This window comes from Jaculus jaculus, chromosome 4 (genome assembly GCF_020740685.1).
Source record: "Jaculus jaculus isolate mJacJac1 chromosome 4, mJacJac1.mat.Y.cur, whole genome shotgun sequence".
In the NCBI taxonomy this organism is placed as follows: Eukaryota; Metazoa; Chordata; class Mammalia; order Rodentia; family Dipodidae; genus Jaculus; species Jaculus jaculus.
Genome location: NC_059105.1, coordinates 24,519,041 through 24,542,049, shown reverse-complemented (window position 1 = coordinate 24,542,049; position 23,009 = coordinate 24,519,041). Strand labels below are relative to the sequence as shown.

General features: G+C 45.4%; 1 protein-coding gene across 1 annotated transcript in view; it reads right to left on the bottom strand.

Annotated features, from left to right (window-relative positions):
• Positions 1–2,893: 2,893 nt before the first annotated feature.
• Positions 2,894–23,009, bottom strand: part of Mreg (melanoregulin) — a 64,913-nt gene continuing 44,797 nt past the window's right edge. The window contains exons 3-5 of the mRNA XM_012947736.2: positions 7,724–7,814; positions 5,528–5,691; positions 2,894–3,346 (exon numbers count right to left, since the gene is read on the bottom strand). Coding sequence (XP_012803190.2) covers positions 3,212–3,346; positions 5,528–5,691; positions 7,724–7,814 — 390 coding nt within the window. The 3' untranslated portion in view covers positions 2,894–3,211. The remainder of the gene's footprint in view (positions 3,347–5,527; positions 5,692–7,723; positions 7,815–23,009) is intronic.

The window sequence follows — 23,009 nt, the reverse complement described above, 5'->3', positions numbered from 1 at the left end:
AAAATCAAAGATTAATGCCAGGTAGCATTGCCTTTAATTCCAGCACTTGGGAGGAAGAGGTAGAAGGATTGCTGTGAGTTCAAAGCCAGCCTGGAACTACAGAATGAGTCCCAGATCAGCTTGAGCTACAGTGAACTCCTACCTTGAAAACTAAATAATCTTTTTAGATCTCAAAGAGAGAGAGAGAGGGAAGCCAGGCATGGTGGCACACGCCTTTAATCCCAGCACTTGGGAGGCAGAGGTGGAGGATCACCGTGAGTTCGAGGCCACCCTGAGACTACATAATTACAGGCCAGCCTGGACCAGAGTGAGACCCTACCTCAAAAAACCAAAATGAGAGAGAGAGATGCTATATGGGCTAGTGGCATCAAAGGTGGACAGACAGGGCTACCTAAGCCCTTTGGAGCTGAGGTGGTGGCATCACAAACACCAAATGCCAGCCATGGAGCTACAAGGTTTGGAGTTTGCCCTGTTGAGCTTCAGTCTTTCTTTGACATGATCTTTATACACAATGACCCCAGTGGCTCCCTTTTAGATTGGGAAAGTTCAGTCTATGCCACTGTATGTTGGAAGCATGTCACTTGTTTTGTTTCGTTGTGATATAACAGTGTTTGCCTGTTCTCAGAAGAGCTCCAGCTCTTAAAGACTATGGGGACTTTTGCATTTAACAGTCATGAACCTCCAGGCATGAGGGATGGAATGTAATGACTTAAAAGTGACTATGTTTGAGTGTCAAGTGAACAAGGGGTGGACTCGTGATAGCCAATCTGGATTGTCAACTTGGCAGGATTTAGAATCATGGACACCATGGTATATCTTGATGGGTTTTTCTAGATTAGGTTAACTGAGGTGGAAACACCCACCCTAAACATTAGCTGCACCATTTCATGGGCTGTTGTCATGGATTGTATAAAAAGGAGAAAACCTTGGGCTGGAGAGATGGCTTAGCAGTTAAGGCACTGGCCTGCAAAGCCTAAGGATCCAGCTTCAATTCCCCAGTACCCACATAAGTCAGATGAACAAGGTGGTGCATGCATCTGCAGTTCATTCATGGTGGCTGGAGGCTCTGGTGTGCCCATTCTTTCTCTCGCTCTCTCATAAATAAATAATGAAATAAATTATATACGTATATACCCATAAACATATATATGTATGAAAAAGGAGAAAACCAACTGGACAGCAGGATTCACCACTCTCCACATCCTGACTGTGGAACAAGGGGAACCAGCTGCTTCCTGTTTCCACTGCCACATCTCTCTGTCACGTGAACTGAAACTTCTGGAACCATGAGCCAGAATAAACCATCCCCTCTTAAATTGCTTCTTGACAGGTATTTCGGCACAGGAATAACAAATGTGACTAATACAGCTTCTCTTCCCTTTCATTTTAAGAGATGATAGAAAGAATATCTGTTCCTTCTTACTTGTCAGAAATAGAACACACATCCAACTTAAAAGTTAATACAGAAGCTTTTTAATTCCTTGGAAAAAATCCTGGGTAATCCCACATGTTTTAATAATAACAGATAGAATATTATCCTTCCTTGTTCATTGCCAAAAATAAAAACTATGGTAACAATTTATGCTTCATAGATGCACACAATATCATCTATTTTGATATCAGAGGCAAAAGACAAAACACAAATTCTGAGTTCTGAGTACAGAGATTGAAACAATACAATGTTCTGTGATTTTCTTTATTGTTTACATATGTATGTTTACCTTGTAAAGGCCTGCAGAAATGAGGTGAAATACCTGCAGGCTAATTTTAAACATGAGGCAGAGATTAAGCACTAAATAATAAAAAAATAAAACATTTAGCTTACTTATTCAACTAGGAAGAATGTTCCTGAAACACATGTGTTACATTGCTCTGCGATACATTTATAAATCAATATCATGTATTTCCTATGAAATATGTTAAACACACTGTACACAACCTAAAAAAAAAAGCTAGTCATAAAGACTTGAAATTTTTCAAGTCACAATGCCCTGGACAAACTGATACAAAGAGTTTTTAACCTGAAAGTCATAAGTGCAAAATTTTTAAAAAATAAAAATATTGCTATTGCTCTCAGCCATTTGCTGTTAAATCCTACAAGTCCTTAAAGGCTTTCAACAACATGAACCGTGATTTCTTGGCAAGTGCCTTACTTAAGGGGCAAGTACCGTAAGTAAACTGCACCAGTAGGGTTGCTCCATTTTGAAAACGATCTTCAGAGAGGAAGAAGATCCAGCAGTGACCTTCATCCACACGCCATGGCCCATACCTCAGCAAGCCACTGAGGCAGGTGCAAATCCTCAGCTGATAAGAAGAATGTGGATTAAAGACAAGAGGACTCGGAGGCCGAACAGTTCGGTCTATGGATGCTATCCCTGATAAAAATGGACTAGAAATGGACAATATGCAAAAGTGAGGCAGTCAGGTCCCAACAAGGTCGGGGACTGAAGATGCTTCTATCACAGTGGAGACAGCTACACACACCCCACTTGGGGACCTTTCTTGTTGAGCAGAACTTCGACCCACTTCTGCTGTCTGCTCCATCTGAATGTCTAAACAGTCTTAACCCGTACTCAAAAGGATGTCCCGAGCAGCATCCCAGGTCCTGCAAGGGCTTCCAAATCAATGAGCCTGGTATAATGCCTAGTTTGGAGGTATCTGGACTGTCATATTTTATAATGATTATTTTCAAATAGGTGATCAAGTTCACAAATAAACAATTTAATGCGTCACCTTAAGGCCTTGGAAAAAGAAGAAAAGGCAAACCAAAAAGCAGTAGACAAGAAGAAATCATAAAGATTAGGGCAGAAATTAATGAAATAGAAACCAAAAAAAAAAATCCAAAAAATCAAATTGGTTTTGAGGCCAGTGATACCTCTCTCTATTAGTCACTTTGTTTTATTAATGAGAAAATCCATCCCTTCCTAGGATGAATGACTGTAGCTACCCAAATCAAAGCAGGGCAGTGGGCTCTCAGAACCTGCCCACCCACAAAGACCTATTCCACACAACTGTTTAGCCTGCTTTCTGGGTGCACGATCACCAGGGCGTTTTCACGCGACCGAAACACTTCTTACACTAAGTCCTCATGAAGATCTTATATTCTGCAGAATTCAGAAACATGTTTCACTTAGCAAGCCTTCTACATGCAATTGTCCAACTTTGGTAAGCCAGTGAGTCCCAGAGGAAGAACTGTCTCTGAGCCTCTCCTTTAAGGACTTGGGAGTGGAAGGTAGTGTAGGTTTCTCTGGCCATCTGCCAAGCATGGAACCCCAGGCTTCTTGGGGTAAGTTTGACTAGCAATTTTAAAGAACTCTTCAGCAGCATCTAGAGCAATGAGACGATCCTGCAATGAAATAAAAAAAAAAAGAAAAGAGAGGTTGCTATTTTGGAAACCAAATCATATAGACGAAAAGATTTATCTTAATAACCAAAACCACGCTACTCTCACTTTTGTTTTGTTTTTGCTTTTCAAGGTAGGGTCTCACTCTGGCCCAGGCCGACCTGGAATTCACTATGTAGTCTCACAGTGGCCTTGAACTCACAATGATCCTCCTACCTCTGCCTGGGATTAAAGGTGTGCGCTACCACGCCTGGCTACTCTCACTTTGGGTTAGAGAAGCTTCTCTTTTCATATGGCAGTGACCTTGGGATGACTCAGAAGGCACCATAGTGCTCAGAAGAAGTGACAGAGGAGTGCTCAGCACTGACACATCTCTATCACACCTTCCAAGGCTCAGAGTCCATTGCAGAAGAGGTGGCAAAAAGAATGTAAGAGCCATTACAACGTGCTCCTCCAGACACAAAATGGCCTGGATATCCACGACCTCACAGTGCCTGACACTACCTACACAAGACCATCATAATAGGAGGAAAAGATGATGACATCAAAATAAAAGAGAGACTGATTGAGAGGGGGAGGGGATATGATGGAGAGTGGAATTTCAAAGGGGAAAGTGGGGGGAGGGAGATAATAAAAAAAAAAAGGGCTGGAGAGATGGCTTAGCGGTTAAGCGCTTGCCTGTGAAGCCTAAGGACCCCAGTTCAAGGCTCGGTTCCCCAGGTCCCACGTTAGCCAGATGCACAAGGGGGTGCACGCGTCTGGAGTTCGTTTGCAGAGGCTGGAAGCCCTGGCGCGCCCATTCTCTCTCTCTCCCTCTATCTGTCTTTCTCTCTGTGTCTGTCGCTCTCAAATAAATAAATAAATAAATAAATAAAATTAAAAAAAAAAAAACCTGGGGCAAAGCCAGGCATGGTGGCGCACACCTTTAATCCCAGCACTCGGGAAGCAGAGGTAGGAGGATCGCCGTGAGTTCAAGGCCACCCTGAGACTACAGAGTTAATTCCAGGTCAGCCTGGACCAGAGTGAGACCCTACCTCGAAAAACCAAAAAAAATAAAATAAAAACCTGGGGCTGGAAAGATGGCTTAGTGGTCAAGGAATTTGCCTGTAAAGCTGAAGGACCCAGGTTCGATTCCCTAGTACCCACGTAAACCAGATGCACAAGGTGGCACATGCATCTGGAATTCCTTTGTAGTAGTTGGCAGCCCTGGTGCATCCATTCTCTCCCTCTCTCTCCCTCCCCCTCCCCCCCCCTCTCTCTCTCTCTCTCTCTGTTTGTCTCCCTCTTTCTCTGTCTTTCGCTTTCAAATAAATAAACAGAAATAAAAATAAAACAGAAACAGATTGAGAGGGGGAGGGGATACGATGGGGGATGGAGTAGTGAAAGAGAATGTGGGGACTAGGAAATTACCATGGTTTATTGTCTGTAAGTATGGAAATTGTCAATAAAAATTAAATTATAAAAACAACCCTAGAAATAATAACAAAGATTTATTAAATTTTAGTCAACAGATTCTGAGACCTACCTTAACCCTTTACTTACGTTATCTAAGAAACATTCCACTAATCTTTACTTTTCATGTGTGTGTGTGCATGCACACGTGTGCATATGTGTGCATGCACACATACACATATGGAGGAGGCCAGAGGACAACCTCAGAAGTCAGTTCTTTCCTTCTACCTTACTTGCCAGGGTCTCTTGTTCACCAATGTATTTTCCAGCCTAGGTGGCCTTCAAGCTTCTGGGAAATTTGCCTGTCTCTGGCTGGCTGGCTTATCTATGTGGACTGGGAGGATGAAACTCAGGTTTCCACATTTGCATACAATCACTTTATCCACTGAGCCACCACCAAGCCTTTCAACCGTATTTGTGGGTATTAATTCTCATGACTCTTTGGCCTGAACCTTTTGAACTGCAATGGCACAACAGAATCAGCTGAAAAGCACTGGCCCTCGGGCCACAACCTGAGCTTCAACAGCTCAGGCGCAAATATGAAGTCCTCATTTTCAAAACTTTTTAGTTGGCTCTGGTAAGGGGGACCACCAGGAACCAGTGCATTCAATGATGGCAGCCTCTGCCACCTCATCACTTGGTGGTGCTGGTGGTGTCTGAATGAGGATCACAGGCAGTAATAGAAATGTTTCGAGCAAAATTGGGGCAGATGGGGGGAAGGAACCTACTTACCACAACGAAGAGATACCTCTCTGAGAGCTCCCAGCTGGTCGGGAAGATAGCGGTCTCTTCAGCCAGTTTTAACAGCATCTCTCGAGCTTTCCTTGTATTTTTGGAGTCGCTCATGGTGCTGAGTTTGGTCACTGACAACAAAGAGTCTGCTTCCTTTTGGAAACCTAAGGCAGAAGAATTTGGCCCTCATGTAAAGTCGTCACTAGCAAATGACCATCCTCCACATGTGCCCTGTGAGGTGAAGAAGGGAACCAAATGCGGACTGTGTACCAGCCAAAAAAGAGGAAGCCCGATTTTGAGGCGCTAGCTATTCCGTGTGCTGGATGAGTAGGAGAGCTTTTTCAATTCTTTCCCTGTTTCTCCTGCTTGGCCTTTCCATTTTTATTATTTTATTTTATTACTGACAATTTTTTTACATGTGTATCATGCATCTTATTTATTTGTTTAGTTAATTTGAGAAAGAAAGAGGCAGAGAGAGAACGGATGTGCCAGGGCTTCCAGTTACTGCAAATGAACTCCAGACACATGTGCCACCTTGTGCATCTGGCTTTATGTGGGTACTGGGGAATCGAACCTGGATCCTTCTGCTTTGCAGGAAGTGCCTTAATCACCAAGCCATCTCTCCAGCCCTTACTATGTATTTTGATTATTATAATCACCACTCATTTCCCCCTCCCCACTGAACCCCTGCTTCTCAATTCATCCCTCCTCTACTTTGATATCTTTGTGTGGGTAGGGGATAATTTATCACAGCACTTGCCTCTGAAGAAAATGCCTCTCCTCCCCATTTATTGGCTTTTCTTCTTGTTCCCCAAGTTAAGCCTCACAGACTGAGCCTGCACCCTTGGTTTACTTGGCAACCCTCCTCCTGTCCTTCCCACTCTTCATCTCTTCCCCATCCCTAGAATCCCTACCTGGCCCCCAACCTGCAAAGTGGTCACCTCCAGGCCCCTCCTGCCCCAAATCCTGATTTCCTTCCTCACAGCAGGTCTGGTGGGCTGGTGACAATTACTTGGCAAAAGGTAGAAGAGAAAGACATAAACCCGCCAGGAATAACTGACATCGTAAAAAAAAGGGGGGGGGGACTATTGACCCACAGCAATACTTCCTGAGTCAAGAGGACAGAGGTCCACTTTACTATCTCCCAACTAAAGCAACTTGGCACCCCACCTTTGAAAAGTTACAGTGTTAGCCGGGCGTGGTGGTGCAGAGGGCGTGGAGGAGGCAGAGGTAGGAGGATTGCCATGAGTTCAAGGCCACCCTGAGATGACAGAGTTTAATTCCAGGTCAGCCTGGACCAGAGTGAGACCCTACCTCGAAAAAAAAAAAAAAAAAAAAGAAAAGTTACAGTGCCAAGGTGTCATTTTCTTCCAAACCAGGGATCAAGAACTTAAAAACTGATGATTCTTTTTGTTGTGTTGTTATTTTTATTTATGTATTTGAGAGCAACAGACAGAGAGAGAAAGAGGGAGAGGGAGAGGGAGAGAGAGAATGAGCATATCAGGGCCTCCAGCCACTTCAAACAAACTCCAAATGCATGTGCCACCTTGTGCATCTGGCTTATGTGGGTACTAGGGAATCAAGCCTCGAACCAGGATCCTTAGGCTTCATTAACCCTTAAGCCATCCCTCCAGCCCCGCCCCCAGGATGACTCATTTTTAAACACTAAAATAAGTTTATTTTATGAAGCGGGGAACATGTTCATTGCATCTTAATTCTAACAGAATTGAGAAAAGCCATTGCCCAATATCTACCTTAATGCTACATGTATTTTTTTTCGAACCTTAGAGCTTTTCTTTCTTTGACTTATAGAATTTTCCACTGCCTCTTGTACCACTCTAACATTTCTCTCACCCTGTCTCCTCTATAAAGCTATTACTATTTGGCCAGTCACGCCCACCTAATTCAGATAGCATACAATGACGAAACACTGACCTGTGTTATCCTATACTGGGGACAGACGGAGTGACATATGGCACAGCATGGCCTCAATACAGGGGTTGGTGACAACAGAAATATCAAATGTTTATGCTTGAGGGTATAAGAGCAAAATTGGGGGAAAAAATCAATATAGGGTAGTTTAATTAGTCAATTACTGACAATCCTTTTACAAAAACCATTGTGGGGAAAAAAAAAATTTTTTTAAATGAGCATGACTGGCTATTTTTACCATTTCACAATCTCTTTCAGACTCACCCAAATCTTCTAAAATACGCTTCCACCGGTTTCTCACCTCCCTTCGAATCTGCCGCAGACTGTAGATGTCATAGTTGAGTTTTCGCCACTCCTGTAGGAAAACAAGAATTCACTTTCATTTGTGCTTTCTGGCCTAAACCTCTTATTCCTGAACTGCGTGTGACTTAAGCATGTGGTTTCTAGAGCTCTCCATGGACCTTCAAAGAATGGATGAGATGGAATGGACACGAATTCCATCAGTTACCAGTGTCGGAAAGTCTGTGCTGCACTGAGTGATACAGACCCAAAATACTCTATTTAAACTCTTCACACTGTTTGTTCTCTCAGCTTTGGTGACTTAACCTGCAAAAGAGGTTCGCAATAGTAAATATTCCATCCAAGATCACTACCAAGATTTAGAGTATACAAAAACTCAATGCTGAGCTGGAGAAATGGCTTAGTGCTTAAGGCACTTACCTGCGAAGCCCAAGAACCCAGGTTTGATTCTCTAGTACCCATGTAAGCCAGATGCACAAGGTGGCACATGTGACTGGAATTCATTTGCAGCGGCTGGAGGCCCTGATGTACCCATTCATTCTCTCGTGCTCACTCGCTCTCTCTCTCTTTCTCTCTTAAAGAAATATCCCTTGATAGGGTGAATCTTTCAAGAACTCAGGGATCTACTAAAGACTTAACACTCTCCAAAGTTCTTTATAAGCTGTTGCAGTACAATTCACATTGCTGGTAGAAATCACCTGACCAAGAGCAGCTTGTGGGAAAAAGAGGTTTATTTTGGCTTACAGGCTTGAGGGGAAGCTCCACGATGGCAGAGAAAAACAATGGCATGAGCAGAGGGTGGACATCACCCTCTTGCCAACATAAGGTGGACAATAGCAACAGGAGAGTGTGCCAAACACTGGCATGGGGAAACTGACTATAACACCCATAAGCCTGCCTCAACAATACACCGCCTCCAGGAGGCTTTAATTTCCAATTGCCATCAGCTGGGGAACCTAGCATTCACAACATCTAAGTTTATGGGGGACACCTGAATCAAACCACCACACAAGCCTTAGGGCAACATGCCATCACACTGTTCTTTATAAAGGAGCTGAGCCTTTCAGTAGCATTAGATGAATGAAGATTAAGTAAATGTTCTCTTAAAAAGTCATGGGAAGCCACCTTTAATCCCAGCTCTAGGGAAGCAGAGGTAGGAGGATCGCCATGAGTTCGAGGCCACCCTGAGACTACATAGTACATTCCAAGTCAGCTTGGACTAGAAAAAGACCCTACCTCAAAAACACAAACAAAAAAAAAAAAATGTCATGGGAGGGGACTAGAGGGATGGTTTAGTGTTTAAGGCACTTGCCTGCAAAGCTAAAGGACCCAGGTTCAATTCCCCAGAACCCACCCATGTAAGCCAGAAGCACAAGGTGGACACATGCATCTGGAGTTTGTTTGCAGTGGCAGGAGGCCCTGGTGTGCTCATTATCTCTCTCTCACTCTCTCTATCTATCTATCTATCTCTATCTGCCTCCCTCTCTCTCATAAGTAAATAAATAAAATATTTTTAATTTTACTTTTATTCATTTATTAGAGAGAGGGAGAAAGAGAGAAAGAATGAGTGTACCAGGGCCTCTAGCCACTGCAAACGAACTCCAGACACATACACTACCATGTGCATCTGGCTTACGTGGGTCCTAGGGAATCAAACCTGGATCCTAAGGTTTTGCAGGCAGGCGCTTTAACTGCTGAGCAATCCCTCCAGCCCTGGGGGCTCCTTTTTATGCCTTTATTAGTTTGTCTCTTTTTATTGTCAGGTTTAAGTTTGTGCTATCACACTGTGCTTTGCCTTAAATTATTTTAATAGGGCTGGAGACATGCCAGCAGTTACCATCGCTTCCCATGCAAGCATGAGGGCCTAAGAAGACCTGAGAGACTACTTGAGTTGGAGCCCCAGAACCCTATACACAGCTGGGCTTGGTCGAGCGTCTGTAAACCTAGTTACATAGGGGAGCAGAGACCCCAGAACCACTAGAGCTCACTAAGAAATGGCAAGCTCAAGGCTCAGCAACAGACTGGCTCAAATGAGAAGATGGAAGAGTGATGAAATGGGACACCCCATGTTCCACTCCAGCCACTGCGCCCCACCCCAGGACAGTAAGTGCATGGGCACATACTTGTGCAAACACCAGACACACTTCACACAAACAAACAAAACAATTATTTGTGATTTAAAAAGACACTGTAGACAAGGATTAAAACCATACTGTGGCTTTTCTTCACTAAAGGTGACCTTTTTCTGGATTTAATGCAAAGTGATCCAAATCTGTCACACTTGATTAGGAGCCTACATCATCAATCCACAGGCCATTTGCTTCACAGGTTCACATAACCTTGATTTATGTAACAAGCCACTAGGTGGCATCATTAAGGTTCAACTGAAAGTCTCCACTCATCTCCCAGGCTGATGCCTTTGACCTTGTTCTAAGTGTAGACAAATCTGTTTTGCAGAGACACACTCAATCTTGCTTCCAGGCTTCAGACTTTGCCTAACCTGATATCAATTTATTAGTTAATTTTCTGTTTCTAAATATTAACCCTGAATGTTATACAAATTGGTTGGTTTGTTGGTTGGTTTTGGTGTTTTGAGGGGGTTTAATTTTTTTGTTTGTTTGTTTCTGTTTCTGTTTTTCCAGGTAGGATCCCGCTCTAGCCCAGGCTTACCTGGAATTCACTATATAGTCTGAGACTGGCCTCGAACTCATGGCGATCCTCCTACCTCTGCCTCCCAAGTGCTGGGACTAAAGGTGTGTGCCACCACGCCCTGGCCCCTCATTCAGTTTTTAAAAGAACCTACTATTCTGATGATGCCTGATGAAGAAGCAACATCTAGCCAACAATCAATATGAGGCTTTAAATTCTGCTAAGAATGGATCTGTATGTGGCACATACAGGGACCAGACAAGCATAAAGCACTATTAAAATTACTGTAATGGTAAGTCCTTTTGTAAGCATTCTTGATATTCATTTTGCTGTAAATAAGCAAAGACACTGGGTATAGGGGTGAAATGACTCCCCAGCTGGCAGCTCTGAACTTGCTCTTGCTGCCTGAGCTGCCTTGAGCAAGAAGCCAGACTACGCCTACGCCAGTACCAGCTGCCCTGAACACTCCATGCGGGCCTTGAGACAGCTCTGCAGTCTGCAGCTGACTGTCCTGGCTCCTGAAAGTACAACCCCAGCCAAGGGCTATTTTGAAACCATTTGGACCAGACTCTACAATAATAAGCCTCCCTGTACCATTTCCACCTTGGCCAGAAGGGGAATCCCAGGTAGGGAGACTACTATGGCCCGTGGTAAGATGGCGATTTGTCCCAAACACAAGCCTTAATGGCTGCTATTGGTCCAAAACAGAAGGCTGCTATTAGGTGTGAACAATGACAGATACAACTCGGCAGTTGAACAAGTCTCCCCATTCCCCCAATGCCAACACCAGCTGACATCTGGTGGCATCCAAGACTACTCCATGCCAATGTGTGGCACCCATCCCACCCAGTTCCCGGGAGCCAAGATGCAAAAACAATCGAGGACTCACCCAGAGTCACCCAGGCCTGCATCCCCTGCTGGGTCTCACCCAGTGGAAAGGGTGATCTGGGCTGTGGGAAGCCCCCAGTTTCTGAATAGCCCATCTGTTGCCTCAGTTCCCACATACTGCCCCAAGATAGGTACCCCAAGTTCTGGCAGTGGCCGCTGAGTCCTGAAGGAGCGACTGAACCAGGACAGGAAGATGAAGGAAAGCAGAAACAACAGTTAGAAAGCTGATGAGGGCTGGAGAGATGGCTTAGTGGCTAGGTGTTTGCCTGCAAAGCCAAAGGACCCACGTTCGATTCCCCAGGACCTATGTAAGCCAGATGCACAAGGTGGCGCATGCATCTGGAGTTCATTTGCAGAGGCTGAAGGCCCTGGTGCACCCATTTTCTCTCTGCCTCTTTATTTCTCTCAAATAAATAAATAATAAAATAAAGGCATGAGCCATCATTCCCGGCCTTCTTTAAAAAAAGGAGCCGGATGTGGTGGTATATGCCTTTAATCCCAGCCCTCAAGAGGCAGAGGTAGGAGGATTGAGGTAGGAGTTTGAGGCCACCCTAAGACTCCATAGTGAATTCCATGTCAGCCTGGGCTACAGTAAGACCCTACCTCAAAAGAATTTAAAAAAAAAAAAAAGTAAAAAAAGAAGGAGAAGACAAAGGAGGAGGAGGACAAAAGAAAGCAGCTGGTGAAAGACTGCATGAAACCAGAGAAGAGAACCTGTTGCAGCCCTGTCTGCTGGAATACCAGGAAGACTCTAGCCTACAGTCCCGAAGACCTCAGACGCCAGGATGAGAGCTGCAGCTAGGCTCTGCCAACAGCCATACCAGAGACTGACATTAGAGGGCGCCCGTGTCCCGTTTCTGCCTCTGCACACTCTGACATGCACTGAGGGGAAAGTTACATTGGACAGTTTCTTGCCTACTCCTGATTTCTATCCATACAGAGCAAACACCTTAACTGTTGAGCCATCTCTACAGCCCTTAAAAAAAAGTTAATAAAACTTCCATGTATTTCCACATCTGATAGCAGTAGTATGGATATGAAATGCATATCATCATCCTAATCTTATGGTGTGCGGCTGTTTACCAGGCACAGGAGACTGAAGTCCAGTCATCTAGGGGGTGTTCTTTTGCCAAAGGACCCAAGTTCAATTCCCCAGGACCCACATAAGCCAGATACACAAGGTGGTACATACATCTAGCGTTCACTGGAGCCCTGGCATGCCCATTCTCTATCTGCCTCTCTCTCTCGATCTCTCTCCCCCCCCAATAAATAAATAAATAAATATTTTTAAACAACAAGCAAAAATGCGTGGACAATGATTAGCTTAAGCCAGTAAAGGCAGCTGTGGCCGTATATCAGAATCATCCAGGGAGCATCTTAAAATTCCAAAACACAGGATCTCCTCCTAGTCCAATGAAATCAGAGTCACTTATAGGGTAACTAGGTTGGGCACGAATGCCTCGAGCCAGCTGGTACGTCCCATTGGTTCAGGACCAGTACATAACTCAAGCAAAGAAGATGGGCACATGACAAGAACAGCTTCTGCAGCAGGCAGGAATAGTGTTTTCTCACACCCTGGATGACGTGCTGTGAAGTACAGAATCCAGAAGTGACCCATCACTTTCACTAAAAAGGGCGGGTTGAGGAAGGGGCCAACGATCAGAAGACAGAATTGAAAGAAATCACAGAACACCCTTGGTGGGCATCCTGGCCTGCGGATGAATTCTCTAAAGTAAATCATACTTCTGGATCTCTCTGCAATGTAAGTCAGTTTCACATAGGTATAGACAACAGAAATTCTTGTTTTTGGTCTTGAATCTGAAAAGATTCATGTTACAGGGCCCATTCATTGGATATCCAAACAACAAAAACAAAAAACATAGCTACTATAAAAAAAAATTTAGTCTCTCATTTCCCCATCTCTAGCCCCTGGCCAAAAAACAAATCATAAAGACTTGTTACCAGGGGATGCATGTGGCTTACAGAGGATACAGTGCCAAGGGTTCTGCCTCCTGCATCCTAGTTTCTCTGTCCCAAGAGTGCCCTGGGCAATAACAGATTAATAGCAGCCCTGGCCTATGTCCAGAGCTGGCTTTCGGTCCTTGCCTGAATCCTGTCCAACAAAGCAGAGCCTCTCACTCTTGCGAACTGCTGTTAGAGCAGGGACAAGGACAGCTGATGTCTAACTGGCTAATTTCTTCTACAGATTCAGGGGTAGGGGGTCTAGCTACTATTGGCTTAACCTTATGAAGACACTGAATTCTTCTGGCTAGATGTAATGATCAGTTCAAAGTTGTTTTTGTTATTGTTTCTTTGAGACAGGGTCTTAAGTCATAGCTCAGACTAGCCTCAAAGGTACGATCTTCCTGCCTCTACCACCCACAGGCTGAGTTTACAGTTGTTCACCACACTTGACCCCTAAAGTTAGATTTTGATTCAATAATTCTGAGCCAAAATTCATTCACCATCTGAGACCACTAAGATGACCTTGTATTTTATCCTTTGGATGGGAAAAAAAAAAAAAAAAAGACCATGTTCAAAGCAGAATGCTCCTATCTGGGCTGAAATCTGCTCCACACTTCTTCTTTACACAATTACAAGGAGGGCACGAGCTGAACTTTAAAAAATGGTCCTTGTCATATGTGATTGGCATAAAATCTCAGCTGTCAAACTAGGAATGTCTTCCCCAAATGTCACAGAGGGAAGGAAGGAATGGGGAAAGGAAGGAGGGCAGCGAGGTAAAGGAGAGAGGAGGTGGGAAAGGCAAAGAGGGAAAGGAAGGGGCGATTATGTTTGTTGTTTGCTTAAGCTTATTTCCTTTTATCTTATACATTGATTATTTGTTCACTTTAGGTAACACATTCAAATTATTCCTAATTCAAAAAGTACTCCATGATGGGCTGGAGATGACTTAGCAGTTAAGTGCTTGCCTGTGAAGCCTAAGGACCACAGTTCAAGGCTGGATTCCCCAGGACCCACGTTAGCCAGATGCACAAGGGGGCGCACACGTCTGGAGTTCGTTTACAGTGGCTAGAAGCCCTGGCATACCCATTCTTTCTCTCTCTCTATCTGCCTCTTTCTCCCTCAGTCTGTCATTCTCAAATAAATAAACAACAAAAAAAAATTTTTTTAAGTACTCCATGAGACCATGTCTCAAAAAAAAAAAAAAAAGACCTGTAGATGGTAGGCAGGTGAAAGGTGTGTACTAGAGATGATAGGTAACTGATATAGACAGATAACGAATAGATGATAGATCATAATGTGGTATGTTGCCTACCCTATGAAATGAATACTCTATTATCCATCCTTTGTTGTTATTGTTGATTTTTTTTTAGTTTATTCTCCCCTTTTTTGTTGTGTTGTTTTTGACTCTAGTCCTGGCTGACCACTATGTAGCCTCAGGATAGCCTCGAACTCATGGCAATCCTCCTACCTCTGCCTCCCAAGTGCTGGGATTAAAGGTGTGTGCCACCACACCTGGCTTTATTATCTATCTTAAGAATGGAAACTGGGTGCTGGGGAGATGGGTCAGTAGGTAACAGCACGTGTACACACGAGATCTATCCCAGCATACACATAAAAAGCTGTGGCTGAAAAGGTGGCTCCGCAGTTAAGGCACTTGCCTGCAGTCTACTGACCTGGGTTTGATCCCCCAGTGCCCACATAAAGCCAGATGCACAAAGTGGTGCATACATCTGGAGTTTATTTGCACTGGCTGGAGGCCCTGGTACCCCCATTCTCATTCTCTCTCTCCGTGTGTGTGTGTGTGTGTGTGTGTGTGTGTTTACATATATATTTTGGTTTTCCGAGGTAGGCTTCACTCTAGTCCAGGCCGACCTGGAATTCACAATGTAGTCTCAGGATGGCCTCAAACTCACAGAGATCCTCCTAACTCTGCCTCCCAAGTGCTGGGATTAATGGTGTGCACCACCATGACCGACAAATAAAATATTTTTTAAAAGTTAGTCATAGCCAGGCATGGTGGCATATGCCTCTAATCCCAGCACTCAGGAGGAGAGGAAGGCAAATTGCTATGAGTCCAAGGCCACCCTGAGAGACTACATAGTGAATTCCAGGCCAGCCTGGTCTAGAGAGTGAGACCCTACCTCAAAAACAACAGCAACAACAACAAAAATAAAAGTTAGAGCCGGGCGTGGTGGCACACGCCTTTAATCCCAGCACTTGGGAGGCAGAGGTAGGAGGATTGCCACGAGTTCGAGGCCACCCTGAGACTCCATAGTGAATTCCAGGTCAACCTGGGCTAGAATGAGACCGTACCTCGAAAAATCAAAAAAAAAAAAAAAAAGTTAGACAAGCCGTGCACACTATATAACCCCAATGGTCAGGATGGAGGCGGGGGCAGAGATTGGAGAATCGCTGGGACTTGCTAGTCAGCCAATTTGATCAAAAAAAATGGCAGCTCCAGCGTCAGTGAAAGACAAGTGTTGGAAACAACACAAGAGGAATAGAAGACACCTGAAGCTCTCCTCTAGTCTGTGCACACGTGCATGTGGGGAGGCACACACAATGTACACACAAACTCGAGGCCACACCAACACAGTACACACATGCGTGCACCAAAACAAAGGCAGAATAAAGTGAAGACAAAGAAACCTGGCTCGAGGAAGTTAGGTAACTCGCCTAAGTGCATACAGTAGTAGGCCAGGGGCTGAGATTTCCACACCAGGCAGTCTGGCCACCACACTTCCCCACTGTCGACACTGCTTCTTAAAATAGATAGGGAGGGGCTGGAGAGATGGCTGAGCGGTTAAGGCGTTTGCCTGTAAAGCCAAACGATCCTGGTTCAGTTCTCCAGGACCCACATAAGCCAGTTGTAGAAGGGGGGCACATGCGTCTGGTCATTTGCGTCATTTGCGGTGTCTGGAGGCCCTGGTATGCCCATTCTCTCACTCTCTCTCCCTCTCTCTCTGAAATAAATAAATAAATATACTTTAAAATAGATAGGGAGGGCCAGGCATGGTGGCACACGCCTTTAATCCCAGCACCATGAGTTCAAGGCCACCCTGAGACTCCATAGTGAATTCCAGGTCATCATTCCAGGGCTAGAGAGACCCTACCTCAAAAAACTTTAAAAAAAAAAATAAAAATAGATAGGGAGTGACGGGCAAGAGAAGAAAGGGGAAAGTGGAGGAAGACAGACAGCTGCTGATTTGCGAAGAGACAACCCAAGCCACAGCAGATGTGCCCAAGGAGGCACCAGGCCAACACAGCTGGAGCAGTCCCGGGAGAAAACCGGGTTTCCAGGGGTAAGCCTCCCACTCTCCCACCAAGAGTGCTGCCACACCAGGGAGGTCTCTTCTTGAAGAGGGGACTACTTGGGACACAGCCCTGAAGGACTTCCTTTGACACTTCAGTTGAGCTCCTCCCTCCCCCTCCACTTCTGCCACTTCCTGTGCAGAGGAGTGACAGAAACTGCCCATTCCCTTGACCATGGCCAGGCGGTGAAACTACAAAGACGTGAGCTTTAAGGAGGGCTGAAAGCCTGCCTCAGGCTTCAGGACTGAGAAATCGCTGCGGAAGACTTAACTAGAACACCTCCTTTGCTCTTTCCCCAGACACCCACCTCTTCTCTCAGAAAGCAGCTCTTGCTTAGACAGCTCTCTGGAGAGCCCACACCTCCCCACAAGCACGCTGGCGAGATGGCACTTACAGGAATGCCCAGGAAATGCACCCGTGTCAAACCACGATCTCACTCTCACATGACTGGCTGCCTCCGCTCAGCTGGCTCCTTTGAACATTCACTCAAATGCTTGACTTCATAAGCCAAACCCAAAAGAAAAAGGATCCTCAAAATACTAAACACTTTTCTTAAGCCGCTGGCTGGTTTCATTTAGGCAAGCAGCCGCAACACCCTTCCCTTAACCCTCTGGCTCATCAAGCTCCTGTCCATCCCTGCAGGACCCCAGGATCCAAACAGCAACTCTCCCCGCCCCTCATCCCCACATCACCGCTATTATGATTTCAATCTGAACTGCCCCCCCCACCCCGCGCCCACAGGCTCGTGTATTAGAAACACTTGGTCCCAAGCTGGCAGTCTTGGGAGGCTGCAGAACCTTTGGGAGGCACACCTAGCTGGCAGAAAACAGTCTTGTAGGGGTGTGCTTTTAGGTTGTAGCCTGGCCCTGATTCCAGTCCCGTCTCTGCTTCCTGGTTGCCCAGGGTAGGAACAAGCTACAAGCTCCATGCCACAGACCAAGCAGATCCACTACTGTGTGCCCACCACCACCAAAGGCTGATGGGCCCTCAAAGTGGGTCCACTACTGTGCCCTCCCCGCCACGATGGACTGACATCCCCTGAAACAGGGAACCAAAATAAATCCTTCCTTCTTTCCTTGGGTTGCTTCTGTCAGATATTTTGTCACAACAAGAAAAGTAACTGTGGGCTGGAGAGATGGCTTAGCGGTTAAGCGCTTGCCTGTGAAGCCTAAGGACCCCGGTTCGAGGCTCGGTTCCCCAGGCCCCACGTTAGCCAGATGCACAAGGGGGCGCACGCGTCTGGAGTTCATTTGCAGTGGCTGGAGGCCCTGGCGCGCCCATTCTCTCTCTCTCTGTCTCTCTCTCTCTGCCTGTCTCTCTCAAATAAATAAATAAAAACAAACAAAAAAAAATTAAAAAAAAAAAAAAAAAAAAAAAGAAAAGTAACTGTAACCAGCTCCTGTCACTCTTGCCTTCCTCAAGACCCATTCCCATGGAAAATGCTAAGGCACGTTTCTCGCCCTCCCTCCCTGTCGTACTAGTGACCAAATCTAGCAAACTCTCATCGTCCTTCCCAAAGACCCTCTTTGTCTCTGTTCATCTGGTTTTTATATTGGTTTTTATAGGAAAGTGAACAAGGAATAAGCATTTTATTATTTTTTAATCTTTTTATTTTTTTGGTTTTTCAAGGTGGGGTTTCGCTCTAGCCCAAGCTGACCTGGAATTCACTATGGAGTCTCAGGGCGGCCTCGAACTCATGGTGATCCTCCTATCTCTGTCTCCTGAGTGCTGGGATTAAGATGTGCACCACCACACCCAGCAGAATAAGCATTTCAGATAGAACCCTCCCCTTAACTCCAGCTTTACTTTCCATGGTTTTAATTATCGATGGTTGTGATGGTTTGACTGTAAATGTATGTCCCCCATGGCCTCAGACATTTTATATATACCTATATTTATTAATTAGAAAGAGAGAGTGTGTGTATGTGCCTCTAGCCGCTGCAAACAAAACTCTAGACACATGTGCCACCATGTGCATCTGGCTTACATGGGTATTAAGAAATCGAACCTGGGTCCTTAGACTTCACAGGCAACTACCTCAACCGCTAAGCCATCTCTCCAGTGCACCTCAGGTATTTTTAATTAAGGTTAAGCTTCCTGCTTAAGTCTCCAGCAGCCTGTTGGAGGGCTCATGTCACTGAGGGTGGATCTGATTCCAGCCCAAAGGTGTGTGGAGAGCAGTTGAGCTCTGGCTGGTCCTGCTTGCTGCTTGTTTGTACGGAAGCAGCTCCTTCCGCCACTGATGGAACTTCCCCCGGGTCTGTAAGCTTGGAAGAAGTCCCCTTCTCCCATAAACTGCATCTGCTTGGATATTCATCCCAGCACTGTGGAGCTGACTACAACACGTGGTCAACGGTGATCTGAAAATATTAAATGACATTTTCTAAAAATAAACTATTCATATGTTTTAAATTTTATGTCACTGTAAATGCTAAAATCTCTTGGTGTGTCACCGTGTCCTGAGCCCAGCATGTCCATGTTGAACACTACCTGTCTATGAGCGCTCAGCTGCTGCCTGGGTCACCAGTCTGGGTGGTCGAAGCATAACTGCGTGTGGTCAAATAACCCTCATTTTACTTCATGGGGCCCCAAAGCACAAGATTCTGGCAGTTCAGGATACCAAAAGGAAGCCCCGAAGTGTTTCTTTTGATGTGAAAACTGAAAGCTCTCCATGTAGTAAGGGGGAAAGACGATGATTTATTAGTACTAAGAATCAAATCCAGGGCCTCACACACATGAGGCAAGAGTTCTATCACTAAACACCTCTCCCCAAAAAACAAAAATTGCAAGCCAATTTTTGCCAAAAATCTTTGGTGAAAGCAAAACAGTACACATTAGGGTTCCATATTGTTTCGATGTCAAGCACCCATGGGGAACCCTGGAACATCACTCTGTCAGGCAAGAGGGATAACTGTAGCAAGTGCCCACACAGAGCTGAAGAGATTGGATCCTCCACCGTCCTATGAAATGGCTATCATTATCCCTCCAGAAAAGGTCTGGTATCAGTAATAGGTGGAGTTTGGGACGTTGGCCTCCAAGGCACCTCCTCAGCTGGTGTCCTTCGCCATTCCTCGCCTCCCTTTGCCAATTCCTCTTCCATTGGGTGTGCTCCACGCACTTTGTTGTTAATGTTTTTATTTGTTTACATGAGAAAGAGATGAGGGCCTCAGCTGATTTATAGGAAACCTAAAAGGTAAAAAAGCCAAGTTGGTTTGTTCCCTAAACCCACAGCCCTCAAAGAACTGTAAGCTGCTGCTCAATTAGGCCCTTGTTTAGCCCACTATGTTGTCCTTAACAGGGACCCAGTGAGACAAACAGAACATAACGTAGAACCCTGGGGTGACCACTCGGACCCAGAAGACAGAAAGGCAGGAGGAGGAAGGCCAGTGAAACCAGGTATGAGACAGGGTTCAACAGGCCAGGGAACTTGGCAGGGAAGGAGAGTGACTGTGGGTTACACAGAGGAAGCTCTGGGTTTCCTTTACACACACCTGGACTAGGTCAAGGCAACCTGCGCAGAGAGGGCATTGTCTCTCACCAAGCCCGTTCTCCCCACCCATCAGGCATGGTGTGTGAGTGGGAACAACAGGATTGTATTTCACTGTTCCTCGACAGCCGGTCCACCCACAACCATATGCCCCCAATCAATCTAAATGGGACAGGCTCAAATGACACAGCAGAGGAACCCAGTGCACTAGAGGATAAGCATCAGTCTAGATGAACCTCAGAGGAGAGGCTGACAAGAAATGGATCCCAAGAGGGGTCACATCGAAGGACCTGGCACTTAGGTCTACGGGGCTCCAGGACTTGACTCCCCAATACCTCCTCTGCGTCAACAAGGCATCTCATTACCCGGGGGTATTCACGCTAAGGCGGGAAGATTTCGTTGTTGGTAACGAGAGCTGATGGAAATGAGCCCCCTCCAGCTGTGTAAGTCAAATTCCGATGTGGCTGTCACTGTTCTCCTCAGACTCCCTTTCAGTGACACGAGCATCAACCTCCAGATGACAAAATCACATCTGGTAAAACCTGGGGAACAAACCCTCTCAATTCATTTGCATTTAGTTGCTCACTTCCATCACGCTGTACAAGTCGGGCAGCAAAACACAGCACACCCCGAGCTTTGTTCCAGATGGCACCTCTGTCACACACCTCATGATGGTAACAGCTGCTCGGGTTGTTTTGTTGTTGTTGTTGTTGTTGTTTTGTGTTTTTTTTTTAGATTTAGATTGATTGATTGATTTGAGACAGACAGAGGAAGAGAAAGAGAGAGAGAGAGAGAGAGAGAGAGAGAGAGAATGGGCGCGCCAGGGCCTCCAGCCACTGCAAACGAACTCCAGACGCGTGCGCCCCCTTGTGCATCTGGCTAACGTGGGACTTGGAGCATTGAACCTGGGTCCTCAGTCTGTGCAGGCAAGCACCTTAACCACTAAGTCATCTCTCCAGACCCTCAGGTTGTTTTGTAGGTAATTGGAGGTAGCTCAAAACAGTTGATCCCAGTGACTGCTCCCTTAGCCTTGTGAAAGTTTCCAATGGGTGGCCTTTCAACGTCAGAGTACCGGAAGGCCACCCTCACAGCATGCTGCCACCGTTTTCTGAACATGAGGAGCTATGAAGTTTGATTACCCATGTATAGACCGCCAATTTATTCACTTTTCCTCACCTCCCATCGTCCACCTGGCTTCTTTATCCCATAAGTACTTCTTGGCAGTATGTCCCATAAATACATCCCATAAATGTATATGGGATATAAGGACATCCCATAAATATCCTCAGGCAGGCAGATCTGAGGCTTGCTCTCCTGACTCCAGTGGTCAACCACCTCACGAATGAACTCTGTCTCCAAGTGCTGGGACTCAAGGCATGGTATAACACCCAGTTATACTGTAAAATCTTTTTATTTTATTTTTTAACATGAAAATCTTAAATGCATCATTTGTATTAATGATCTATCAAGTTTAGGATCTCAAATCACCTGGGCTGAGTATCTGGGAGAACATTACTTTGGGGTGAATTTTTTGCAGTTGAAAATTATTAAAACATCCCACTAAGCCTGGAGTGGTGGCGCACGCCTTTAATCCCAGCACTCGGGAGGCAGAGGTAGGAGGATCGCATAAGTTCGAAGCCACCCTGAGATGACAGAGTTAATTCCAGGTCAGCCTGGACCAGAGTGAGACCTTACCTTGAAAGACAAAACAAAACAAAAAAAATCCCACTAAGAACAATGAAGTGGGGTAGAGAGATGGCTTAGTAGTTAACACACTTGCCTGCAAAGCCAAAGGATCCAGGTTTGATTCTCCAGCACCCACATAAGCCAGATGCACAAACTGGCACGTGCATTGGAGTTTGTTTGCAGCAGCTGAAGACCCTGGCACACCTGTTCTATAAGTGACTCTTTTTCTCTCTCTAGAATAAATAAAATAATTTTTTTTAAATATTTTTTTAAAAAGTCATCATTTCAAGCAAAGTGTGGTGCCACAAGCCTATAGTCCTAGCACTCAGGAGGCAGAGGCAGAGGCAGAGGAATCACTTTGAGTTCACAGTGGTCTATGCTGTGAATTCCACACTAGCCAGAAACAGATCTTGTTGCAAGAGAAAATAGAAAAGTTAAGTCTAGGGGGATGGCTTGGCTGGTAAAGCTCTTGCTATACAAGCATGAGGCCCTTAGTTCAGACACCCAGCACCTACTTAAAATATCAGACATGGTAGCCTGCCTAACATTGGGGAGGCAAAGGACGGAAGATCCCCGGGGCTGGCTAACTAGCTGGTCTAGCCAAACTAGTGAACTCTGTTCAGCTGGGAGACCATCTCAGATGGCATGCAATAGAGAAAGAGACCAATGTCAGTCTCTGACCTCCACACATGTGTGCATGCACAAACACACACATGCACATCTTCCTGCGCACACACACATGCCCAAACACATGCAAGCATAAACACCATATATACTCAGACACACACACACACAATACACACATAGACATGCAAAAATAAAAAGGAAAAAATAAAATCTGCATCATTTCAACGACTGACGTAGTATGTGACAGGCAAGCTGGCATGGTTCTATAACACCAGGTCCTCCTTCCTAATCTTCCAGAACTGTATCTTTGCCAGAAGAAACTGGGTGTAAATAGCTGTTTCCACCAGAATGGTATGATCACCAGTCCTGAAGCAGAGCATCTAGGATAACCTGGGCCTCCTGGCATTCCCTCAGGAAAGGGAGGGAGTCCTCGTGAGGCCCCTCCCCTCCCTGAGAGTCCAACTGCTACTATGCAAGAAGTACCCAAGTGACTAAGGTGGAACTTCCAGGTGGGGTACCTGCCTGAGAGTCACCCGTCACCTGGAACTCCAACAAACTTACTGGGTCACTAAGCTGAACTCAAACAGAAACCCTCTCTATCTGAGCTGAATAAATACTTCTTTACATCTACCCAGG